The 26,509-nt window shown below is 44.7% G+C and overlaps 1 protein-coding gene across 2 annotated transcripts in view; it reads right to left on the minus strand.

Annotated features, from left to right (window-relative positions):
• Positions 1-26,509, minus strand: part of cabcoco1 (ciliary associated calcium binding coiled-coil 1) — a 108,159-nt gene that overhangs the window by 27,420 nt on the left and 54,230 nt on the right. For both annotated transcript variants that reach the window (XM_078565246.1, XM_078565247.1), the window contains exons 4-6: positions 5,585-5,657; positions 2,046-2,165; positions 1,819-1,950 (exon numbers count right to left, since the gene is read on the minus strand). In XM_078565246.1, the coding sequence (XP_078421372.1) occupies positions 1,819-1,950; positions 2,046-2,165; positions 5,585-5,657 (325 nt within the window). The remainder of the gene's footprint in view (positions 1-1,818; positions 1,951-2,045; positions 2,166-5,584; positions 5,658-26,509) is intronic.

Consider the following 26,509-nt stretch of genomic DNA (forward strand, 5'->3'; position numbering starts at 1 on the left):
ATTTTATCCCATGTTACGGGAATTGGCAACCCTCCAGACTTCTGACACAGACTCCACATCCAAGGATGTTTTAAAAACTGTGGTCGGATTAGAGCCTCTCTGCTATTTCCTGTCTGATTTTCTTTAACATACTTGGATGCATGCCAAGAGACTGATTCCCTTCCTACTTTTGAGTTCCACCAACATTTTTTTCAGTGTTTACTTCCTTTCCTATAATTGTTCTAACTGCTCGTGCTTCTCTTGTATCCATTCAGTTCCACTATTCACACACTTCTATGAATACCATGGCAATGTACTCATTCAGTATCTCCATTACTGTCACCCACTGTAAGATTTCATTTCTCACCTCCCATCAGCCCTACACTTTCCTGGTTATTCACTTTCCCTTTGTTTATAAAATTCTCTACTTTTTCCCCTTGCTCACCAGTCCTTTGCAACACCTCTTAGCGTTTCCCATTTTCTGTCTGCTTCACCTTTATATCCACCCTAATTTTCTGTCATATTATTAGTCCTAGATTTATCATGTGTCTCTTTTTAAGTTGTATTTTAAGTTCACTCCTCATCCAAGGAACCCTAGTGTTTATGCATCACTTCTTGTGGAAGTATGTATAGTGTATATCCTCCTGTTTGTGCACTACTTAAAGAAGAAAGCATGTTCTCCCAGTGTCCTGGCCAACATTTTACCCTCAATCAACACACACAAAACATACAGTCATTCATCTCATTGCTGTTTGTGGAATTTGCGCACAAAAATTTCTTGTCTATATTTAAAATTTGTTCTTGGGTTGTGGCAGCAAATACTGTCCATCTCTAGTTGCCCTGAGGACATTAAGTGTCAAAAATGTTGTGTGGGACCAGAATCATATCTAAGCCAGACTGGGCAGGGGTAGTATGAAGGACTTTAATGGACACAAAATTTTACAATTCAGCCACTTTCAAGATCCCTGTTTAGCGTCAGCCCGCAAATGATCAAATTTATTGAATTCAATTTCACAACTTGCCATAATAAAATCCTGAACTCATAGCTGGCACTGTGATGAAATTTTTGATTAAAACTGAAACCTCTTCTTCCTTTTTTTTCCCATTCTCTTGCCTCTTCTGAAGATTTTCTAACCAGAAATTTTTAGTTCTCAGTCCTGCCCTAGCCTAAACTACATCTTTACTGAAGCTAATTTATTACACTTCCTTCACTTTGTTCCTCTAGCTTACCAATTTATTCACAATCCTTTGCCCATTTTTGTATACAGAGAACTGAAACCTTCCTTGTTTAACAACTTACTTCTTCCTTCTTCTGATCAGTCTTTCTCTTTTGTTCTCCCTACATTCCTTGTCCTATTTGCTCTCCTTTCTGTGTCCTCATCTAATATTTTCCCTCATTCTAATAACAACCTGAATTATTTATATAGCACCATTAACATAGTAAACTGTCCAAAGGTACTTCACAGGAGCATTATCAGATAAAAATTAACATCTAGCCACATAAGGAGATATTAGGAAAGGTGATTATTAGTCTGTTGAAGGAGAAGAGAGAAAGATAGAAAGACAGGTTCAGGGAGGGAATTTCAAAACTAGGAGCTTGAAAAACTGAAGGCATGGTCATCCAATGGTGGGGCAATGGATATCAAAGATGCACAAGAGGCCAGAATTGGAGGACCACAGAGTTCCTGGAGGATTGAAGAGTCCCAATGCTTTATGTCCACCATACAGTTTGCTTCCTTATTGCAAAGGACTTATACAGCTTCCTACAGAAGGGGAGTACAATATAAATGCAAGTTGTTGCTGAATTTTCATTATTAAAATAAGAGACAAGTTGCAAACCTGTAAATTCCTAAGTGCTTCTCCCGTTACTTCACCCAGTACTGATTTGACATCATCAATGGTGTAACTCGCCAGAGGATCCACAGTTGTTGTCTCTGTAACTTCCTTACTCTCCTCAACCTCTACCTCAACCTACAAAAAAAATGTCAGAGAGTGGATGATCTATAGCAACATGTATCTGTGAACAAGACCTTGATTCATCATAAGTTGAGAAAATGTGGCAATACCTCTGGTACCAAGTCCTCTGGTGGCTGCAGCAGTACATATGATGAATAGATATCCCAGGTTAAACTCTCCTCCAATGGTGGAGGGAATGGATCTGCTGATTTGATGACTTCTACCTCAAGCTTAAAACAAGGAAAAGATCATATTTTAGGTCTTGGAGATAAACTTTTGTGCATTCCCTAGACAATAACAAACATACAAAAAAGTGTCAAAGTTTTGCCAAATAACCTTATTTGTGCACTTATTTACAGTATAAACCACTCCAACCTGTCTTGAGGCCTTTGCGTGAGCTTCTTCTCAGATTTTGCAGGCACACTCCTTTCCCTCCAGATTTTCACAGAGATTCCCCCGTAAACCAGGGTCCTGGCTGCTTTTAGGTCCAGGTCTCTATACACTATCAGCCGATTGCAGCCGTGTTTCCCCTTTTTCTTGCCCACAAGTGTATATTTGTAATATCAACTTCCAGCCACTGCTGTGCTGTGGCCCCTGCTCTGAGGTTCCAATTTCTCTACTATGCGCACAGCTATTCCAATTCTTCTTTTCCTAACTCCTCCCAAGTGTGCCAGGCCCACTAATGTAGTTCAGTGAGGTGGAAAACGAATTGAAGACATAGGAGATTAAAGTCTGTCCTGGGTTCCACATGAAATGTGTTTGAACCATCTGTACCCAATTATTGTGATCCAAGGTCCATATTAATGCTTCCCACCAGTGTCAACTCTGATCTGGCTGCATTTTACTCCCGAGCTCACTATCATTACCTGTATCAGCCTACAAGCAGCATCCAGTTTCACTGAGGCTATAATGGAAAATTTGGTATATTATATCACTATTATTAACACTTAATTTGAATGCTTCCCACCCATATGAAGGGTGAAATTTCAGCTGTCTAAATTGTTTTCTAACAAGTTAAATTGTGCAAGGTCTAAACAACCAAGACATTATGTGCACATTGGTATTGCTATTAGCATGCAATCATGTTGATTAACACTTTGTTTTGTTTTGCGCTGTGTTCTTTGGAGTACAATTTAAATATTGCACTGTAAATGTTCTCTGCAGAGTACTTCATAAATTTCAGTCTTTCAGTCAGGTGATTTTCCTGCCTCTTATTTGCAGCCCTTAAATAGCTATGACAACTAAATATAGAATTAATTTTGTTGCATTTTTAAAAAATAATGGTAAAACTTCAGATTTCTAAATCAATCCCATTGCAATTTAATAGTCTGAGATCTCCATTTTTAAGGAGTATGTTTGCTGCGATAGAGCTGGCTCCATGCCATTAAACTTAGAAAAATAAATGATCAGTCATCATTCAATAACCCATCACTGTCACTAGCTTTGGTGTGTTTTGAGTGCAGTTTTAAAAAAACTACCATTATTGTATAATGTAATGAAATTCTATAATGCTTAGAGACCTTCTAAATTACTGGGGCATGGTAACAGAATTCATTTGTTTCAATCAAAATTTCCTTTTTGAAAATCTGGAAATTAAATAATTAATATTAAACTAATTAAATTTAACCCCATTTATTATGTGACTGACAATATAGTAAATCATCTTTAACAAATATGTCCTAAATAACATGCCTTCATTTAGTATAATTATTGCAAAATACAACTAAATCTAGATAGAAGGCAGAACTTGTATGAAACAATTTAAGAACATAAGAAATAGAAATAGGCAAATTTACATTTCTGTAGTGTTTATTATGCACAAAGAGACATCTCAGAGCACTTCACAGGGAGTGTATACCAAGCTCGGGGTGAGGGGGAGGGAAGAGATTCAGGAGGGAACAAAAGCATTGTCAAAGAGAAATTTCTTGAGGGCACTTTAGTAGAGTTTATTTAAAGCTTTGCAGCACAGTTCACCAAAATTCATTTCCTATGTAAATATGATATATTCTTAAATTGTGCAAAGTATTCAATGTGGTCTCTTTTGATCCTGAAGAAATCAAGATTTATTTGATCAATACCCCGAATATTAAACACCAACCCATTTATAGGGGTTATTAGCATCAGCAGAAACAAACACCAAATGTCAATATTCATTCTAACTAATATTGTAAAATTTGCTTCATGATTTTATAAGCCGATGGGTTTTTTTTTACATGACAACCTCCTTCATTTATTGGTCTAGTACAACAAAATTGCCTCTGGTTTAACAAGACAGCAACTATTAAATCCTTCCGTTCTTTAATAACATTGTTGCACATTTGTTATTGGCTTTGTTTAATTTACTTTTTTGATAGTTTTGGTTGATAGAATCTTGTATTTTTTTTAATGTTTGACTAATTGTTTTTCAGGGCAAACAGCTGAACTTTTGTCCAAACTTTTTAATGCATATATTTTGGCAGTTTAGAACAGTTAAGAACTTTGAACATGGGATAAATGCTTAAGTAATCTGAAGGTAAACGGAAACAAAGGCAGGAAAGACTCTGGTCTTTATTCAGATTTCAATGCCCTTTCTTTAATTATCAGATTATTTCCTTGAATTCCACCAATTCGATACTTCATGTGCCAATGTCTTGAAATGTGAAAGAAATTGTCCATAATCCAAAAAATATGCACACAGGTTGCCGCATGCACAGGATAATTTAGACTCTTTTCAATTGAGGTCAAATAACTGTAGTTCATCAAACCTTCTAAAGTGTTAATTTCATTTTTTTTTCTTAGGAGGATAACATTTGGCTAATTCTCACTTTTTAAAACTAGAGGAAATTTCAACAAATATATTGTGAATTCAGTCATAGTTGTTGGAATAAGGATGGAATGATACTGCCTGAAATAGGATTAAATGAAGTGGATAATTTTTATACTTTTTCAAATGTTTCTCTTTAATTTTCTACAACATATTTTAACATAAGGATACTGAAGAAAATAAACTTTCTGCACCAAAGATCCTAGAATTGCCTTGCCTAGACAAAAGTGATTCCTTTGATACCCTTCGTATAATAATATATTTCTTCCTTATAGTATCCATCATGTCCCTGTTTCTAAAATAAGATGCTGTGAATACTGGCATCTGGAATTTCGGTATCAGCAAAAATAACAGCTATAAATACTGAACTTTAAACCATGCACTGAGACTAGTTTTTCCCCAAAACACAACATTCCATCATGTAGTTCAAAGAAAAGCCACAATCCATTTAAGCCTTTAACTCTATTTTTGGAATTTTGTTGCCATTGTAAAATATATGAACTAATACATAAAGGGCTCCCATTTACTGTACAAATAAAATGAAATACTCTTATTAAAATTCATTCTGGTGCTTACTATTTCACAATTATACTTTTGTTCAGATGTTACGTGCACTTTATTTTACAGTATATTAATGTTAAATTAAGTTAATGACTTAATGGCTGAACAAGGGCAGACACTGGACAGCTAAGCCCCACAAGACAAGAAGGTTCCATGTTAGATTCCCCGACTGGCTAATTTCACTGGACTTTTAGCAGAAGAGTTATATTTAGTCTCCTTGTTCCAGAACAAGGGAGGAGAGAAAATTGATGACGGCATTTTTTAAAGAAAGTATTGATTACTGACCTCTGTGTCTAGAATCTCTATATCTGGTGTTTGACGGAAAAGGAACTCATACAATTTGTAATGCTGAAATAAACTAGGGAAAAAAGATTCTGTCAATGCAAAATGGTCTTAAGTTTTCCCAAAAATAATTTTTCAATATGTAATATTAAAACTATATTAAATGTACAAATAGCTGTTGCACACAAGAAATAAAACAGTTTCAAAGAGATGTGACAAAAATGCAAATGTCCATAATTGACATGCCCTAACGCAATTGATTTTATTTGTTGACCATGTAAATATCAATCTGATGGTTAAGGCAGTAAGTAGCTGAACATTAAGATCAATAAGATTACAGGTTCACTACCTAATCTGTGCTGAGCTAGCTGACCTCGGCCAGGTCTGGGGTTTGGGCCCTACAGTTGGTTGCAGAGCTGCTAAATTGGGGAGGTCAAAGTTCTGCATGTACCTCTTTGCTGATCACTGTTCAATGACCCCTGCTAAAAGAGGATGCCAACATTAGATGAAGAGAAGATGGGAATCGGTGGAATGCCCCTGCAGTTAAATAGCTTGCCAACACTCGCTGTCTGGAGTTGTACATGAAGTTTGAATGCTTTTGTGGGTGACTGGAGATCCACCACCATACAGTAATTTTATTTGATTCATTATGATTCATCCACCCAATTCATTTTCTCATTAACAGAGATTTCCGAGGGCTGTGTTCTCCCTCCCACTTTGATTTTTCTTCAGGTCAATGACCTCTTATCCAGCTGCACTCTATTCATAAACTTCCTTCTTTGTGCACACAATTTCCAATCCTCTTGCAATGCAATTAAATGCCATGGGGAAGGGTGTAAAGTTTGGCAAATTGTGAGCACCTTCAGGAAAGGAAGGATCGAGGAAAGATTGGCAGAATTTAAAAAAAAATAAACAAATAACTTTGAAAAATACTAAATGAAACTAACAGTGCATAAACAAAAATGCATGAGATACTTTGAACATAAGTAAAGGAACAGAAGACTTGAAAAGCAATAGCTGAACATTAGTCAGTTTTAAAATATTCAGATTCATTGCTGGATAATTAGCTCAGTGAATGATATACAATTGTTGTACACAAGTTAAGGACTTGGGATTTAGTTGGGCAAGTAGAAAGAGAATTACTAACAGCATAATGCCAAATGCTTCTGAAGAACACATTCAAGATTTAAAAAAATTATCACACTCAAACCAGTTAACTTAAGAAGGAACTATTAGAATCCAAATGGTCCCATTCCTAAGATATTTACAGTGCAAAATTTGGATCGGTAGCACCTATTGGGCAGAATTTTGCTCCTGGTGGGCGTGCGGGCCCCACAGGCTCGGCGGTGGGCGGACAGCCATTTTGAGTGGGCAGGCCAATTAAGGCCCGCCCAGCGGCCTGCCCGACAGGAAGCACTATGCACTTTCTGTGCAGGGGTGGGGGGAGGGAATCCCCAGCTGTCAAAGTGCGCTCTTTCACACATGCACACGAAAGAGCGCACTGCTCCCTGAGACAAAGTGCTGTCTCAGGGAGATTAGTGACAGTATACAAAACTTAAAAAATAGAAAATTAAAAATATTACTAACATGACCCTGTCATGTGACAATGTCACATGAGATGGGACATGTTAATAAATATCACATTACATTTATTAAAGTTTTTAAAAAGGAACATGAAACCTCATCCCGACAGTGGATGAGGTTTCATGTATTATCAGGAGCCCGATGGGGCTCCTGGCCTGCCCACCGGCCTTAAGGTTGGATGGGCAGGGCCTTTAGTTACTTTAATTACCCTGTCATTGGCCTCAATTGGCCATTGACAGGTCGGCAGGTGGACAGCTCATTTTGCTGTCCGCCCGCCTTCCTGAAAATTTAAAGGGACCAGGATGACGTCGGGGGTTCCTCCCGACGTCATCCCGCGTCATTTTCCCATCGGCAAGCGAGCCCCACCCCCAAATTGCCAATGGGAAAATTCTGGCCATTGTCTGAGCTCTGCAGGTGCTATTTGATGCCCAGAATGGCACCCAAGGTATGCACACACGTTTCTATGGAGGGTTGTGCCGAATGCCATACTTGTGAGGGCATTAAAATACATAGTGAAAGGCTGCATGAAGTATACAGAGACGGCAGATCATGATTTGAGACACGCGATGCCATTTCAATGCTCAATGCAGCTTAACACTGCAGAGGTGAAAATGCATTCAGCAGCAGGAAGGCCTTAAATTGCCATTTAAAGGGATCAACAACCACCTAGAGGTTAGCTGCGGTTAAGTTTCTCTGGCTGTTACTTTGATTCTATGAGCAGTTGATGCTTCCTATTGTTGTTCAAAGTTGCCCAACTCTAAATGGAGTGGTGTGGCAGGTGCTGAAGGAATATTGGTGACTTCAAGGCTTCTGCACAAACCAGCTGCACCCAGATGTTGGTGCACTAGTAGGCAATTCCTTTGGAATACAGCATGACTTGGAAAATGACAGAGGGTATACAGAGCAGGACTGGAAGAGGGAGGAGGAGGTGGGGGGGTGGGGGATAGGCTCACAGCAGAAGCCCATATCTGCCCACAGTGTTCAGGGAGCAACTTTCCAACTGAACCTCAGTTAGAAACGATGTATGAAATGCCTGTGCTTCAGTAAGGATGTATTCTTTGAAATATGCCACCATCTGCAATCACATCTGCAACTTCAGGGTAGGGCAAGTGTGAAAGTGACCATGGCAATGAAATGTCATGTGTCTGGCTCCTTCCAGGCTGGAGTTGGAGATATCCACTGAGAGCTAACTATATTTCATTCCCTCTTGCCAGAGAAAGGCAGACGGAGAGGTGGAGTGAAGCATGTGGCTTCGCTAGGATTGCAGGCTTCCCCATGGTGTAGAGCACATGTCAATTCTGCCCCACGCTGCAGTCAAAAAAATTCACACATTCAATATACATATGCAAACAATGGTGGAGGTTAATGTCTGGTATCACAGCAGCTATTATAACACCTTCATTCTCCAGCAGTCCATCATGCTGGCTGTATTTAAGCCGCCACGGCAAAGCAAAGAAACTACTAGGTGACAAGTGGCATCTGCTGACCACATGACTGATGACTCCAGTGCTCAACTCACAAACACGTGCAATATGCAGCTAATGAAATCCATGCTGCCACGTAAAATGTTGCAGAGCAGACTATTGGCATGCTGAAACAACAGTTTTGCTACCTGGAGAAGCCTTGAAGAAGTTCTGCAGTTCTCAGTAGAGAGGGTGTCAAGATATACTGCAGTCAGCTGCATGCTGCACAACCTTGTCATCATGAGAGCCTGGCTCTTGCCACCAGTTATACAGTCAGTAGCTCAGGAGCATGAGATGGAGCAGGAGGAGGGGGAAGAGGATGTGGAGAAGGTAGCAGCAAAACCTAAACAGTCCCTTTCTGCACAGATTTTCATGAAGAGCTTATTGGAGTGTGATACAGAGGGAGTGTAACAAAGGCTCATTAGATTAGCACTTATGATGTCCTGTGAGGAGAGATTGAGTAGACTAGAATGATATTCCCTGGAATCTAGAAGAATAAGGAGTGATCCAAGTGAAACATACTAAATTCTTAAGGGTCTTGACAGGGTAAATGCTCTGGCTGGGGAGTCTAGGACATGAGGTCACAGTCTCAGTATAGGGAGTTGGCCAAATAGGACAAAAATGAGGGGAAATTTCTTCACTCAAAGAGTTTTGAACCTTGGGAACTCTCAACCCGAGAGGGCTATGGATACTCAGTCATTGAGTATATTCAATTCAGAGGTAGAGAAGTTTTTGGGTATGAAGGGAATTAAGAGTTATGGGAATAGTCCGGGAAGGAGGAGTTGAGGTAGAAGATCAGCCATGATTCTTTTTGAATGGTGGAGCAGACCTGAAAGGCCAAATGCATCCACTCCAGCTATTTCTTATATTCTCATACCAGTATCTGCAACCTGAATTCCCCATTCACAAACAGTCCCATATCATACCTTCCCTCTCTCACTGACCAATATTAAAATAAAAGTCACAACTTTTGAAATTATACCATATTCCATACACAAGTCAGCTAAATCACCCTTGTGCATTCTCTTAGTGTCTGTCTTCCATGTGCCTTTGCCTGTCCTAATGCTCTTACGCAATGCCATCTCAGTGGCTGCAGCATGGCTGGTGCAAGGCTGCTGAATTTCAGGTGATGAGATTGCAGATGACTTGAGGACATCCTTGAGCAGTTCTGGGCCTAGAAGGCCTGGCTTCGGACTGCACCATCTCAGGTGTAATAGGGATTCTAGCTGACAGGTAACAGCAAGGGTAGAGGTGGAGAGGCAGTGGTGGAAGAGTGAACACTGTCTTCCTGAGGGAGGACAGCAGGCTTGTGCTCCACAGAGCCACTAGCACTCACCACTGGCACTTATGCAACGATCCTAGTAATTTGTTGGAGGTGTCATGAAGCTATTAATGTATATATTATTGGAAAATACTTTTCTTTTAAAATAGAGGTTTAGTCTGTGGGTGTGTTTTAATTGGATTAAAGATAGCTAGTCTGGGTGCTTTGATGTGTACTAGTTTTGATTTGTAAGAGAGATAGCATGCATTTGCATTTTTTGAATAGATCATTCAAGAATGGGGTGAAAACTGACACCTATCTAGCAGATACCAAGCGATATGTTTATATTACTATTAAAATTGGTACTATGAAAGGGGTTTTATTGTTAGAAAAGGCTGGTGATACAAAGAGAACTTACATTCAATGGGCGGTAGTAGGTATAACTTCAGCAGTTTCTGGGTGTGCAGAGCAGAGGCAGTGAGAGATCAAAAGGCAGCTGTAAGCCTCCAACTGTCTCCACAGGGACCAATGTGAAAAGAACCTAATTTTGAATTCGTAAGGTGAAAATTATTTGCCTGGTGTTTGGTTAAGTCTATGGGTTGCTGTTGCCTTGAAGGAGATTAGTTTGGGAATTTCTTATAAGTTATGATAGTAGAAATTTGAAGCCGTGTGTATATATATTTTAGCCTGTGTAAATTAATAAAAATGTTTCATTTAGTTTAATGTAAAACCTTGGGAACTGGTGGTCTGATTCCTGAATTTAGAGTCGCATGTCAAACATAACACTTAAAATTATAGGTTATGACAGTTGTTTAAAGCTTCCCTCAGGGATTTTTAAATAACTCAGCTGTAATAATGGCATCCGTCATAACAGAGGGCAGACTGCTCGACTACTGTGAAGCTCCTTTGAACAAGGTAATTGATAGCCATGATGGCAGCAATCTAAACTTGCACGGCTTCAGTCTGAGATCCCACTTTAGCACTCAGACTTCTGGTAGAAGCTGTTTGTGTTGCAATGGAAACTGAGACATCAGCCAGCAGACATGGGATCATGGTTGCGTCTACAAGTTTGCTGATGGGGTTGGGCACCTCTTGCAGGGTGGAAAAGATGGGCTCTAAGCTTTGTGCCCAGTGCTGGACTCCTCTATGCTCCTTGACAATGACAGTAGGCTTTCTGACAGGCTTTATGCATTTGGTTATGCATACCCATCAATGTTCTTCTGTAGGCCGCCCTTCTGTTATGCTCATCTGGGTCCCCTGCAGAGAAGAGTGTGAGTGATATAGGAGAAATGGGATATGAGAGAAGGATTAGGTCTGAGGATAACATCATCTTCGTGGATTCAGTCCTCTTCCGTTGGCCACAACCTCAGAAATGGACATCCTTTTAAGGGCCTGCACCGTCTCCTCCATAAGGGGAGGCTGTCGTATAATGGCATTGTCACTGGACTAGTAATCCAGAGACTCTGGGAACCCAGGTTCCAATCCCACCATGGTAAATGGCAAAATTTGAATTCAATAAAAATCTGGAATTAAAAGTCTAATGATGTCCATAAGAACATTGTCAATTGTCATAAAAACCCATCTAGTTCACTAATTCCCTCTAGGGAAGGAAATCTGCTGTCCTTACCTGGTCTGGCCTACATGTGACTCCAGGTTGACTCTTAAATGCCCATCTGAAATGGCCTAGCAAGCTGATCAGTTGTATGAAAGTGCTAGAAAGTCCTAAAAGGAATGAAACCGGACGGACCATCCAGCATCAACCTAGGCACCTGAACAAACAACGGCAATTCCTCCTAACACCTGGTGGCAAAATTGAGTGAAATGTCTCACAGACTAGTCAAGCAACAGCCTGACTCATGGAATCATACCTTACAGACAGTATCCCAGACACAACCATCAACCCTGGGTATATCCCGACACTGGTAAGGTAGACCCAGCAGAGATGAGGGCATAGTGGTATACAATCAGGACGGTGTTGCCCTGGGAGTCCTCAACATCGACTCTGGACCACATGCAGCCTCATGGAATCAGCTCAAACATGAGCAAGAAAACCTCCTGCTGATTACCATGTACCATCCCCCTCAGCCAATGAATCAGTACTCCTCCATTTTGAACACCACTTGGAGGAAGCACTGAGGTGGCAAGGGCACAGAATGTACTCTGGTTAGGGGACTTCAATGTCCATCACCAAGAGTGGCTCAGTAGCATCACTACAGACTGAGCTGGCCAAGTCTTAAATGACATACTGATAGACTGGGTCTGTGGCAGGTGGTGAGGGAACCAACAAGAGGGAAAAACATACCTGACCTCATTCTCACCAACTTGCCTGCTGCAGATGCATCTGTCCATGACAGTATCGGTAGGAGTGACCACCGCACAGTAGAGAGGAAGTCACATCTTCACATTGAGGATAGCCTCCATCGTGTTGTGTGGGACTACCACCGAGCTAAATGAAACACATTTCTAACAGATCTAGCCACTGAAGACTGGGAATCCATGAGGCACTGTAGGCCATCAGCAGCAGCAGAATTGTACTCAACCAGAAACTGTAACCTCATGGCCTGGCATATCCTGCACTCTACCATTATCACCCAGGCAGGGGATCAACCCTGACGCAATGAAGAGTGCAGGAGGGCATGCTAGTAGGAGCACCAGGCATGCCTAAAAATGAGGTGTTAACCTGGTGAAGCTATAACACTGGGCTACTTGAGTGCCAAACAGTATTAGCAACAAGCGATAGATGGGAGCTAAATGATTCTTCAACCAACGGATCAGATCTAAGCTCTGCAGTCCTGCCACATCCTGTCGTGAATGGTGGTGGACAGTTAAGCAACTCGCTGGAGGAGGAGGCTCCACAAATATCCCCATCCTCAATGATGGGGGAGCCCAGCACATCAGTGAAAAAGGTAAGGCTGAATCATTTGCAACAATCTTCAGCCAGAAGTGTCGAGTGGATGATCCATTGTGGCCTCCTCTGGAGGTCCCCAGCATCACACATCACAAGTACCAATCTTCAACCAATTCGATTCACAGCACATTACATCAAGGAACAGCTGAAGGCACTAGATACTGCAAAGGTTACAGCCCCTGACAATATTCCAGCAATAGTACTGAAGACTTGTGCTCCAGAACTTGCTATACCCCTAGCCAAGCTGTCCCAGTACAACTACAACACTGGCATCTACCCAGCCATCTGGAAAATTGCCCAGGTATGTCCTGTACACAAAAAGCAGGACAAATCCAACTCGGCCAATTACCACCTCATCAGTCTCCTCTCGATCATCAGTAAAGTGATGGAGGGGGTCATCAACAGTGCTATCAAGCGGCACTTGCTTAGTAATAACCTGCTTACTGACACTCAGTTTGGGTTCCGCCAGGGCCACTCAGCTCCTGACCTCATTACAGCCTTGGTTCAAACATGGACAAACATGAACTGCAGAGTTGAGGGTAAGAGTCATTGCTCTTGACATCGAGGCAGCATTTGACAAGAGTGTGGCATCAAGGAGCCCTAGCAAAACTGGAGTCAATGGGAATCGGGGGAAATCTCTTCATTGGTTGGAATCATACCTGGCATAAAGGAAGATGGCTGTGGCTGTTGGAGGTCAATTATCTCAGTTCCAGGACATCAGTGCAGGGGTTCCTCAGGGTAATGTGCTAGGCCCAAGCATCTTCAACTGCATCATCAATGACCTTCCTTTCATTGTAAGGTCAGAAGTGGGGATGCTCACTGATGATTGCTTAATGTTCATCACCATTCGCAACTCCTCAGACGCTGAAGCAGTCCATATGTAAATGCAGCAAGACCTAGATGATATTCAGGCTTGAGCTAACATGTGGCAAGTAACACTGGCGCCACACAAGTACCAGGCAATGACCATCTCCAACAAAAACAAATCTAACCATCACCCCTTGACATTCAATGACATTACCATTGCCGATACCCCCACTATCAACATCTTGGGGGTTATGATTGACAAGAAACTGAACTGGAATAGCCATATAAATACTGTGGCTACAAGAGCAGGTCAGAGGCTAGGAATCCTTCATTGAGTAACTCATCTCCTGTCTCCCTAAAGCCTGTCCATCATCTACAAGGCACAAGTTAGGAGTGTACTCTCCGTTTGCTTGGATGAGTGCAGCTCCATCAACACTCAGGAAGCTTGACACCATACAGGACTAGGCAGCCCGCTTGACCGCCACCCAATCCATAAACATTCACTCCCTCCAGCATTGATGCACAGTGGCAGCAGTGTATACCATCTTCAAGATGCACTGCAGGAATACATCAAGCCTCCTTAGACAGCACCTTTGAACCCCATGACCACTGCCATCTAGAAGGACAAGGGCAGCAGACAAATGGGAACAACACCACCTAGAAGTTCCCATCTAGACCACTCATCATCCCGACTTGGAATTATATCGCTGTTCCTTCACTGTCACTCGGTCAAAATCCTGAAACTCCCTACCTAACAGCAGTGTGTGTGTAACACCACATGGACTGCAGCAGTTCAAGAAGGCACCACCACCTTCTCAAGGGCAACTAGGGAATGGCAATAAATGCTAGCCAAGCCAGCGACGTCCAGATCCCATAAATGAATAAATAAATAAAAAGGTTCAGGATATACAGCTGTGCATATCCTGTTACATCCTGCTATGGTTATGTGCCACCTTGTCCTGTTTGAGAGAGTGCAGTTTGTCAATGATTGTGTGCGATTTGTTTGGCTGATTTGGCTGCTATGGTTGAATAGCTGGCAGTTGTGCAACCTGTGTCATGTGGGTGTGTGGCTTGCAGCAATGCTAAGTGGGCATATGAATGTCAGGCCTGAGTCATGATTGATAGAGGTTGTTGAAAGCTAAGTAACAGTTTGCACATGAACAGGGGAGAGAGCTCATCCTGAGTGAGACACAGCCAGAGTGGGTATTGGCAATTTGGTGCACAATGGGAATTCGGTGCATAGGGGAAGAAATGCTCTTTGTATTTTTTCCTTGCTATCCAACTTCTTAAATCTTCAGAGAGTGGTCTTGCCCCTGCTGCAGCAGTAGAGGCTACAAGGGAAAGGAATGACTGGTAAGTAGTGGGTAAGGTTGGGTAAGTATTTACTACTTTTATCGCTTATAGTTTAAGGTCTTTTTGTGGTTTATAGTTTGTATATTCTAAAGTAACGAGAGTCAGGAAAGAAGGGCCCTAGAGTAATTGATTTAAAAGGTTTAATTTAAAGGGATAAGTCATGGCAGGAGCGCTCAAAGCTGTGGTGTTCTCCTCGTGCTCCATGTGGGAAGCCGGGAACATTTCCAGTGCCCGGGACTAGCACGTGTGCAGGAAATTTGTCCAGCTGCAGCTCCTGGAAGATTGGGTTTCAGAGCTGGAACAGTGGCTGGGGACACTGTGGAGCATCCACGAGTCTGAGAGCATCGTGGATAGCACGTTTAGAGAGGTGGTCACACCACAGCTGAAGGGACTTGAGGAAGGAAGGGAATGGGTGACCACCAGGCAGTCCAAGAGAAACAGGCAGGTAGTTCAGGAGTCCCCTGAGGTCCCGCTCACAAATCGGTATTGCATTTTGAAGGCTGATGAGGGCACTGGTTCCTCCAGGGAGTGCGGACAGAGCCAAGCCTCTGGCACCATAAGCAGCTGTCTGTACAGGAGGGGAGGAAGGGAGGAAGAGCAATAGTAATAGGGAATTCTATAGTCAGGGGAACAGATAGGCTGTGGCCGTCAACGTGACTCAGGATGGGATGTTGCCTCCCTGGTGCCAGGGTCTGGGATGTCACTGAGCGGCTGCAGGGCATCCTGAAGGGGGAGACTGATAAGGCAGAGGTCATGGTACATGTTGGTACCAATGACATAGGTAGAAAGAGGGATGAGGTCTTGCATCAAGAATTCAGGGAGTTGGGCAGTAGACTAAAAAGCAAGACCTCTCAGGTTGTAATCTCTGGATTACTCCCAGTGCCACGTACTAGCGAGCTCAGAAATAGGAGAACAGCACAGATGAAGACGTGGCTTAAGAGTTGGTGCAGGAGGGAGGGTTTTAGATTCCTGGATCACTGGGACCGTTTCTGGGGAAGGTGGGACCTGTACAAGCGGGACGGTCTACATCTGAACCAGAGCGGGACTAACATCCTTGCGGGCAGGTTTTCTAGTGCTGTTGGGACGAGTTTAAACTAATTCAGCAGGGGGAGGGGACACAGAATGTTAGCAGAATAGGAACACTTCATAATACAGTAAAACCATCAAGTCAGAGGGAGTACAGCTGCATTAAGTTTCAAGGGAGTAAGGCAAGGCTGGATGGCCTCTACTTTAATGCCAGGAGTATTACAGGTAAAACGGGTGAGTTAAGGGTGAGGATTGACAAGTGGAATTGGGATATTGTAGCCATCACTGAGACGTGGTTGAGGGAGGGGCAAGATTGGCAGCTCAACATTCCGGGATATAGAATCTTCAGGCAAGACAGGGGAGGGGGTAAAAGAGGAGGAGGCATTGCATTATTAGTTAAGGAGTCAGTTACTGCAGTAAGGAGATGATATCTTGGAGGGGGCGTTGAATGAAGCTTTGTGGGTAGAGCTTAGGAATGAAAAAGGGGCAGCCACATTGTTAGGTGTTTATTATAGACCCCCAGATAGTCAGTGGGAAATTGAGGAACAGAAATGAGCACATTTTGCAGAGGTGTGTAAAAACAATAATAGGGTAATTATATTAGGTGATTTCAACTTTCCCAACATTAATTGGGATAGACATAGGGCTGAATTTTTCTATCGGCGAGCTGGGGGCGGGGCCCGCTCGCTGACACGAAAATGACGCCCGACGTCATCCCGCCCCATTTAAATCTTCAGAAAGGCGGGGGCACAGTGCGATCAGCTGTCCACCCGCCGACCTGTCAATGGCCAAGTGAGGCCATTGACAGGATAATTAAAACAATTAAAGGACCTGCCCATCCAACCTTAAGGTTGGTGGGCAGGCCAGGAGCCCCTGCGGGCTTCTGAAAAAACATGAAACCTCATCCACCGGCGTTATGAGACGTCATGTAGGTTTTAAAAAAGTTTATTAAAGTTTTTGTGAAATTTATTAATGTCCCATCTCGTGTGACATTGTCATATAGGGGGACATGTTAATGATTTTTTTATTTTTCCATTTTTAGAGTTTGAAAAACTTTCAGCGATCTCCCTGAGGCAGCACTTAGCCTCAGGGAGATGTGCTTTCTTTTGCGCGCATGCGCGAAAGAGCGCACTCTCGCATTTGGGGAATCCCAAGCGCATAGCGCTTCCTAGCCAATTAAGGCCCGCCCACTTAAAATGGCGGCGGGACCCGCTTCTCCAGCGGGGATCAGCTCCCCGCCCGCTGGAGATTGGGTCGGGCCCACCTGCCCGACAGGCAAAAAATTCAGTCCATAGTGTTAAGGGCTTGGATGGAGTGGATTTCTTGAAATGTGTACAGGAGAACTTTTTAGGTCAATATGTAGAAGGTCCAACAAGGGACGGTGCAGTGCTGGACCTAATTCTGGGGAATGAAGCCGGACAGGTGGCTGAAGTGGTGGTGGGCGAGCATTTTAGTGATAGCGACCACAACATGGTATAATTTAAGTTTGTTCTGGACAAAGAAATGTTTTGGATTGGGGGAGAGTGGATTTTAGTAAAATAAGGCAAGATCTGGACAAGGTAGACTGGGAATAGCTACTTGTGGGGAAATCTACGGAGGAGCAGTGGGGGGCGTTCAAAAAGGAAATGGGGAGGGTACACGCTCAACATGTTCCCTCTAGGGTGACAGGATTAACAAGCCCAGGGAACCATGGATGACCAGAGATATTCAGGTTACGATGAGTAGGAAAGGAGAGGCTTTTACCAGGTACAAAGGAAGCAAATCAGCAGAGGCATTAGTGGAGTATAGACAATGCAGGGTGGAGCTTAAGAAAGCAATTAGGAGAGCAAAGAGGGGATATGAGAAAGCTCTGGCTGGTAAAAGTAGGGAAAATCCCAAGATATTCTATGAGTATATCAATGGGAAGAGGATAACCAGGGAAAGAGTAGGGCACATTAGGGACTAAGGGGGCAATCTATGGGCGGAGCCAGAGGACATCGCTAGAGTGTTGAATGAATACTTCACATCCGTCTTCACCCAAAAGAATGAGGATGAAGGCATCGAACTCAGGGAGAGAGACTACGAGGTTCTTGAGCAAATTGATATAAGGAGTGGCAAGGTATTGGAGGTGTTGGCAGGCTTAAAAGTGAACAAATCTCCAGGTCCGGATGATTTGTGTCCCAGGCTGCTGAGGGAGGCAAGGGAGGAGATCGCATGGGCTCTAACCCAAATTTTTAATTCCTCTCTGGCCACGGGGGAGGTGCCAGAGGACTGGAGAACAGCTAATATGGTTCTGCTATTTAAGTAGGGTTGTGGAGATAAGCCAGGGAACTACAGGCCAGTGAGTCTCACGTCAGTGGTAGGGAAACTATTGGAGAAAATTCTGAAGGAGAGAGTCTATCTCCACTTGAAGAGGCAAGGTTTGATCGGCGATAGTCAGCATGGCTTTGTCAGAGGGAGGTCATGCCTAACAAATTTGATTGAATTTTTTGAGGAGGTGATCAGGTGTGTAGATGAGGGTAGTGCAGTTGATGTAGTCTATATGGATTTCAGCAAAGCCTTTGACAAGGTCCCACATGGGAGACTTATAAAGAAGGCAAATGCACATGGGATACAGGGTAATTTGATAAGGTGGATTCAAAATTGGCGTAGTTGTCGGAGACAGGGGGTGATGACAGAAGGATACTTTAGTGACTGGAAGCCCGTGTCCAGTGGCGTACCACAGGGATCTGTGCTCGGTCCCCTATTATTTGTCATTTATATAAACGACATAGATGACTATGTGGGGGGTAGGATTAGTAAGTTTGTGGATGACACAAAGATTGGTCGGGTGGTTAATAGTGAGGTTGAGTGTCTTGGGCTACAGGAAGATATAGATGGGATGGTCAAATGGGCAGAAAAGTGGCAGATGGAATTTAACCCTGAAAAGTGTGAGGTGATACACTTTGGAAGGAGTCATTCGACAAGGAAGTATTCAATGAACGGCATGACACTAGGAAGTTCTGAGGAACAAAGGGACCTTGGCGTGTGTGTCCATAGATCTCTGAAGGCAGAGGGGCATGTTAGAGGGGTGGTGAAAAAGGCATATGGGACACTTGCCTTTATCAATCGAGGCATAGATTACAAAAGTAGGTTGGTCATGTTGGAGTTGTATAGAACCTTGGTGAAGCCACAGCTGGAGTACTGTGTGCAGTTCCAGTCGCCACATTATAGGAACGATGTGATTGCACTGGAGAGGGTGCAGAGGAGATTCACCAGGATGTTGCCTGGGATGAAACATTTAAGTTATGAGGAGAGATTGGATAGACTTGAGTTGTTTTCGTTGGAGCAGAGAAGACTGAGGGGCAAAACAAAATAAAAACAGAATTACCTGGAAAAACTCAGCAAGTCTGGCAGCATCGGTGGAGAAGAAATCAGTCAACGTTTCGAGCCCTCATGGCCCTTCAGCAGAACTGAAGCATAGTTTCAACAAGGGAGAAATATAAATTGGTTTAAGGTGGGTGGGGGGGAAGAGACACATTGAGGGTGTGGTGTGAGCAGATAATCAAAAGATGTCAGAGACAAAAGGGTCAAAGAGGTGTTGAAGGTGGTGGTCTTTGTCTGAGAAAAGTGCTAATTAAGAATGCAAGACAGGATATTCAAAGTACAGCTCTAGTGGGGGTGGGGTGGAAAGACTAAAGGTTTTAGTTTTAGATTTAAAAATAATGGAAATAGGTGGGGAAAGAAGAATCTATATAAATTATTGAAAAAAAAGGCGGGTGGGGGGGGGAAAAGAAACGGGGTGGGGATGGGGGGAGGGGGAGTTTAAGATCTAAAGTTGTTGAATTCAATATTCAGCCCAGAAGGCTGTAAAGTGCCTAGTCGGAAGATGAGGTGCTGTTCCTCCAGTTTGCGTTGGGCTTCACTGGAACAATGCAGCAAGCCAAGGACAGACATGTGGGCAAGAGAACAGGGTGGAGTGTTAAAATGGCAAGCGACAGGGAGGTTTGGGTCTTTCTTGCGGACAGACCGCAGGTGTTCCGCAAAACGGTCGCCCAGTTTGCGTTTGGTCTCTCCAATGTAGAGGAGACCGCATTGGGAGCAACGAATGCAGTAGACTAAGTTAGGGGAAATGCAAGTGAAATGCTGCTTCACTTGAAAGGAATGTTTGGGCCCTTGGACGGTGAGGAGAGAGGAAGTGAAGGGGCAGGTGTTGCATCTTCTGCGTGGGCATGGGGAGGTGCCATAAGTGGGGGTTGAGGAGTAGGGGGTGATGGAGGAGTGGACCAGGGTGTCCCGGAGGGAACGATCCCTACGGAATGCCGTCAAGGGGGGTGAAGGGAAGATGTGTTTGGTGGTGGCATCATGCTGGAGTTGGCGGAAATGGCGGAGGATGATCCTTTGAATGCGGAGGCTGGTGGGGTGATAAGTGAGGACAAGGGGGACCCTATCATGTTTCTGGGAAGGAGGAGAAGGCGTGAGGGAGGATGCGCGGGATATGGGCCGGACACGGTTGAGGGCCCTGTCAACGACCGTGGATGGAAAACCTCGGTTAAGGAAGAAGGAGGACATGTCAGAGGAGCTGTTTTTGAAGGTAGCGTCATCAGAACAGATGCGACGGAGGCGAAGGAACTGAGAGAATGGGATGGAGTCTTTACAGGAAGCGGGGTGTGAGGAGCTGTAGTCGAGGTAGCTGTGGGAGTCGGTAGGCTTGTAATGGATATTGGTGGACAGTCTATCATCAGAAATTGAGACAGAGAGGTCAAGGAAGGGAAGAGAAGTGTCAGAGATGGACCATGTGAAGATGATGGAGGGGTGGAGATTGGAAGCAAAATTAATAAATTTTTCCAGGTCCCGACGAGAGCATGAAGCAGCACCGAAGTAATCATCGATGTACCGGAGAAAGAGTTGTGGGAGGGGGCCGGAGTAGGACTGGAACAAGGAATGTTCCACATACCCCATAAAGAGACAGGCATAGCTGGGGCCCATGCGGGTACCCATAGCCACACCTTTTATTTGGAGGAAGTGAGAGGAGTTAAAGGAGAAATTGTTCAGTGTGAGAACAAGTTCAGCCAGACGGAGTAGTGGTGGATGGGGATTGTTGGGGCCTCTGTTCAAGGAAGAAGCTAAGGGCCCTCAGACCATCCTGGTGGGGGATGGAGGTGTAGAGTGATTGGACATCCATGGTGAAGAGGAAGCGGTTGGGGCCAGGGAACTGGAAATTGTTGATGTGACGTAAGGTGTCAGAGGAATCACGGATGTAGGTGGGAAGGGACTGGACAAGGGGAGAGAGAAGGGAGTCAAGATAACGAGAAATGAGTTCCGTGGGGCAGGAACAGGCTGACACGATCGGTCTGCCAGGACAGTTCTGTTTGTGGATTTTGGGTAGGAGGTAGAAGCGGGCCGTCCGAGGTTGGGCGACTATCAAGTTGGAAGCCGTGGGAGGAAGATCTCCAGAGGAGATGAGGTCAGTGACAGTCCTGGAAACAATGGCTTGATGTTCTGTGGTGGGGTCATGGTCCAGGGAGAGGTAGGAGGAAACGTCTGCGAGTTGACGCTCAGCCTCCGCGAGGTAGAGGTCAATGCACCAGACAACAACAGTACCACCCTTGTCAGCGGGTTTGATGACAATGTTGGGGTTGGACCTGAGAGAACGGAGTGCAGTGAGTTCAGAGAGAGACAGATTAGAATGGGTGAGAGGAGCAGAGAAATTGAGACGGCTAATGTCACGCCGACAGTTCTCAATGAAAAGATCAAGAGAAGGTAAGAATCCAGAGGGAGGGGTCCAAGTGGAGGGAGAATATTGGAGGTGGGTAAAAGGATCCGTTGAACGGGGAGAACGGCTCCTCTCACCCATTCTAATCTGTCTCTCTCTGAACTCACTGCACTCCGTTCTCTCAGGTCCAACCCCAACATTGTCATCAAACCCGCTGACAAGGGTGGTACTGTTGTTGTCTGGCGCATTGACCTCTACCTCGCGGAGGCTGAGCGTCAACTCGCAGACGTTTCCTCCTACCTCTCCCTGGACCATGACCCCACCACAGAACATCAAGCCATTGTTTCCAGGACTGTCACTGACCTCATCTCCTCTGGAGATCTTCCTCCCACAGCTTCCAACTTGATAGTCGCCCAACCTCGGACGGCCCGCTTCTACCTCCCACCCAAAATCCACAAACAGAACTGTCCTGGCAGACCGATCGTGTCAGCCTGTTCCTGCCCCACGGAACTCATTTCTCGTTATCTTGACTCCCTTCTCTCTCCCCTTGTCCAGTCCCTTCCCACCTACATCCGTGATTCCTCTGACACCTTACGTCACATCAACAATTTCCAGTTCCCTGGCCCCAACCGCTTCCTCTTCACCATGGATGTCCAATCACTCTACACCTCCATCCCCCACCAGGATGGTCTGAGGGCCCTTAGCTTCTTCCTTGAACAGAGGCCCCAACAATCCCCATCCACCACTACTCTCCTCCGTCTGGCTGAACTTGTTCTCACACTGAACAATTTCTCCTTTAACTCCACTCACTTCCTCCAAATAAAAGGTGTGGCTATGGGTACCCGCATGGGCCCCAGCTATGCCTGTCTCTTTATGGGGTATGTGGAACATTCCTTGTTCCAGTCCTACTCCGGCCCCCTCCCACAACTCTTTCTCCGGTACATCGATGATTACTTCGGTGCTGCTTCATGCTCTCGTCGGGACCTGGAAAAATTTATTAATTTTGCTTCCAATCTCCACCCCTCCATCATCTTCACATGGTCCATCTCTGACACTTCTCTTCCCTTCCTTGACCTCTCTGTCTCAATTTCTGATGATAGACTGTCCACCAATATCCATTACAAGCCTACCGACTCCCACAGCTACCTCGACTACAGCTCCTCACACCCCGCTTCCTGTAAAGACTCCATCCCATTCTCTCAGTTCCTTCGCCTCCGTCGCATCTGTTCTGATGACGCTACCTTCAAAAACAGCTCCTCTGACATGTCCTCCTTCTTCCTTAACCGAGGTTTTCCATCCACGGTCGTTGACAGGGCCCTCAACCGTGTCCGGCCCATATCCCGCGCATCCTCCCTCACGCCTTCTCCTCCTTCCCAGAAACATGATAGGGTCCCCCTTGTCCTCACTTATCACCCCACCAGCCTCCGCATTCAAAGGATCATCCTCCGCCATTTCCGCCAACTCCAGCATGATGCCACCACCAAACACATCTTCCCTTCACCCCCCTTGACGGCATTCCATAGGGATCGTTCCCTCCGGGACACCCTGGTCCACTCCTCCATCACCCCCTACTCCTCAACCCCCACTTATGGCACCTCCCCATGCCCACGCAGAAGATGCAACACCTGCCCCTTCACTTCCTCTCTCCTCACCGTCCAAGGGCCCAAACATTCCTTTCAAGTGAAGCAGCATTTCACTTGCATTTCCCCTAACTTAGTCTACTGCATTCGTTGCTCCCAATGCGGTCTCCTCTACATTGGAGAGACCAAACGCAAACTGGGCGACCGTTTTGCGGAACACCTGCGGTCTGTCCGCAAGAAAGACCCAAACCTCCCTGTCGCTTGCCATTTTAACACTCCACCCTGTTCTCTTGCCCACATGTCTGTCCTTGGCTTGCTGCATTGTTCCAGTGAAGCCCAACGCAAACTGGAGGAACAGCACCTCATCTTCCGACTAGGCACTTTACAGCCTTCTGGGCTGAATATTGAATTCAACAACTTTAGATCTTAAACTCCCCCTCCCCCCATCCCCACCCCGTTTCTTTTCCCCCCCCCACCCGCCTTTTTTTTCAATAATTTATATAGATTCTTCTTTCCCCACCTATTTCCATTATTTTTAAATCTAAAACTAAAACCTTTAGTCTTTCCACCCCACCCCCACTAGAGCTGTACTTTGAATATCCTGTCTTGCATTCTTAATTAGCTCTTTTCTCAGACAAAGGCCACCACCTTCAACACCTCTTTGACCCTTTTGTCTCTGACATCTTTTGATTATCTGCTCACACCACACCCTCAATGTGTCTCTTCCCCCCCACCCACCTTAAACCAATTTATATTTCTCCCTTGTTGAAACTATGCTTCAGTTCTGCTGAAGGGCCATGAGGGCTCGAAACGTTGACTGATTTCTTCTCCACCGATGCTGCCAGACTTGCTGAGTTTTTCCAGGTAATTCTGTTTTTATTTTGTTTTGGATTTCCAGCATCCGCAGTAGCTTTTAGCTTTTTGTTTTTAAGACTGAGGGGCAACCTGATCAAGACGTCCAAGATTATGAGGGGCATGGACAGGGTGGATAGGGAGCAGCTGCTCCCCTTAGTTGAAAGATCAGTCACAGGGGACATAAGTTCAAGGTGAGGGGCAGGAGGTTTAGGGGGGATGTGAGGAAAAACTTTTTTACCCAGAGGGTGGTGACGGTCTGGAATGCGCTGCCTGGGAGGGTGGTGGAGGCGGGTTGCCTCACATCCTTTAAAAAGTACCTGAATGAGCACTTGGCACGTCATAATATTCAAGGCTATGGGCCAAGTGCTGGTAAATGAGATTAGGTAGGTAGGTCAGGTGTTTCTCATGTGTCGGTGCAGACTCGATGGGCCGATGGGCCTCTTCTGCACTGTGAAATTCTGTGATTCCGTGAATAGGGATGTGGTGAATTGAGCAGCATCTGAGGTTAATGGTACAGTTGATAGGCTATGGTATTTGAAGATCCATTCACTTTGAGTACAAGTTGGAGGTCATTGAACTTCTTGCAGCATTACATCCAGATACTCAAGGCTCAACGTCTGGCATTGGCCTCTATGGCTATCTGTTCCCACTGACTTCTCAGTGAGTGTCTCTGAGAATATAGGATATCTGTCTTTCTTTGCACCCCCACCTCAAATGGCTTCAGTGCAGTGCTTTAAAAACCTTGAAGTCCACTGTCTCCCATTTTGTGCCATTATTCTGTCTTTCCCCATGTCAGCTTCATCTCCCACAGGACTCCCAACACCTGCTCCAGGTACAGTGCACCTCACTTTTAAAAGCAGCACAGGTGAGCTTTAACTGGTGTAAGCCAGTCACAATATTGGTCCTTTGTTTTAAGTGTGCAGCCAATCAACAACGCGGTTAGTGCTGGCTGAATGAAGAAATCATTTAAAACAGCAGGCAGCATGAATTAGTGTGCTGCCTATGTTGTACACAAACATTGACTATAGTCAATGGACATGGGGTAATCCCGCATCATGATTCCCATGCTCAGTTTTAAGAGCTAAACAGAGTCAGATTCTTACTGTCTTCGACTAATGGTCAAGAGCTAAAAGCACATGAAATGAACACTTATATCACTAAGCTTTACTTCTGGAATTGTGCAACTCACCCACATTCTAATTCTTAGCTTCATAATTATCTCCGCCCTTAAATAAAACTCGTAGATTTCTATTTTTGCTATGGTATCTAAGGAGCTCCATGTTCCCTTTCCTCAAACAATATTTTCCACTATGCATCTATTCCACCTTTAAAACATGAGTATTCCTCCCACAACCAGCAGAGCTTTCCTTACACTCCTGGGCAGCTTATGAGGGAAAAGCTCATCTGCAACACACTCTCTCTCTCTCAACTCTAGTCTTCAACCATTGACATTGCCTCAAACCTTTCTTGTCTGTCGTTTTTGCCAATATTACTATGGACAGTGCATATCTCAATTTTGAACCATTACACTGAGTTTCAAATATACTAGCCAATGCAATCTTCTTGCTCTGCATATCCTTACAGTGATTCAGTGTAATCTTTGACCTGGTCTCAGTTTACAAGATGGAATCTATGTTCTACACTCCAGCAATCTATGCCTCCTCATCTCCATATCCACCAAAGGAGCAGGGCTGTACTTCTGGTGGGCTCCCTAAACAAAAAACACAATGTTCTTGCCTCATGTAGCGGGTGTGACATGGTAGACAGACAATAGCTCTAAAATCTATTGAGCTCACAACAGTATTTTACAGTCCCCTGTAGGTGGGTTTGCAAGCGGGGGGAGGGGGGGGGGGTGCGTAAAATTTCACAGGTGCTTTTCCTTCTGCCTACCAGCTGGACCTAAACTTGGATGGAATTTAACAGATGTTAGGCGAGGCCTATAAGTGGCCATTTAGTGGCTACTGCTTGCCTAGCCATAATATTTCAGCCAGTGGGAAGAGGGCAGCGATGAGTGGGAAACTCTGCAGGTAAGCCTGCTTGGGCCTCAAGTGGGAATGTGGGGGTGGATTGCCTCCTTCATGGGGCCCCCTTTTCCAATCTGTGTCCACAACCCCCTCCCAGTGGCCCTAGCCCCTGTCCAGTGCACCTCAGTCCTCTCTCCTCTTGCCCCTCCTTCCCAGGGTCTCCTCTCCTAGCCCTGCTGAGGCATCCCAACTTAGCTGACATCCAGCTCATGCCCTTTGTCAGGGACTGAACACAGTCACAGCAATGAGCCACCGCTCCCGGTGGCACTACTGGGTTGGCAGCTCTCAGGAGCAGGACTTCCTCCCCAGATGGGGGTGTTTCCCCCTGAGCCACTTGACTCTCCTGTGGCTGTGAAAGGTGCTGTATAAATGCAAGTTCATTATCTCTTTCTT

Source organism: Cetorhinus maximus, chromosome 20 (genome assembly GCF_964194155.1).
Source record: "Cetorhinus maximus chromosome 20, sCetMax3.hap1.1, whole genome shotgun sequence".
Taxonomy (NCBI): Eukaryota; Metazoa; Chordata; class Chondrichthyes; order Lamniformes; family Cetorhinidae; genus Cetorhinus; species Cetorhinus maximus.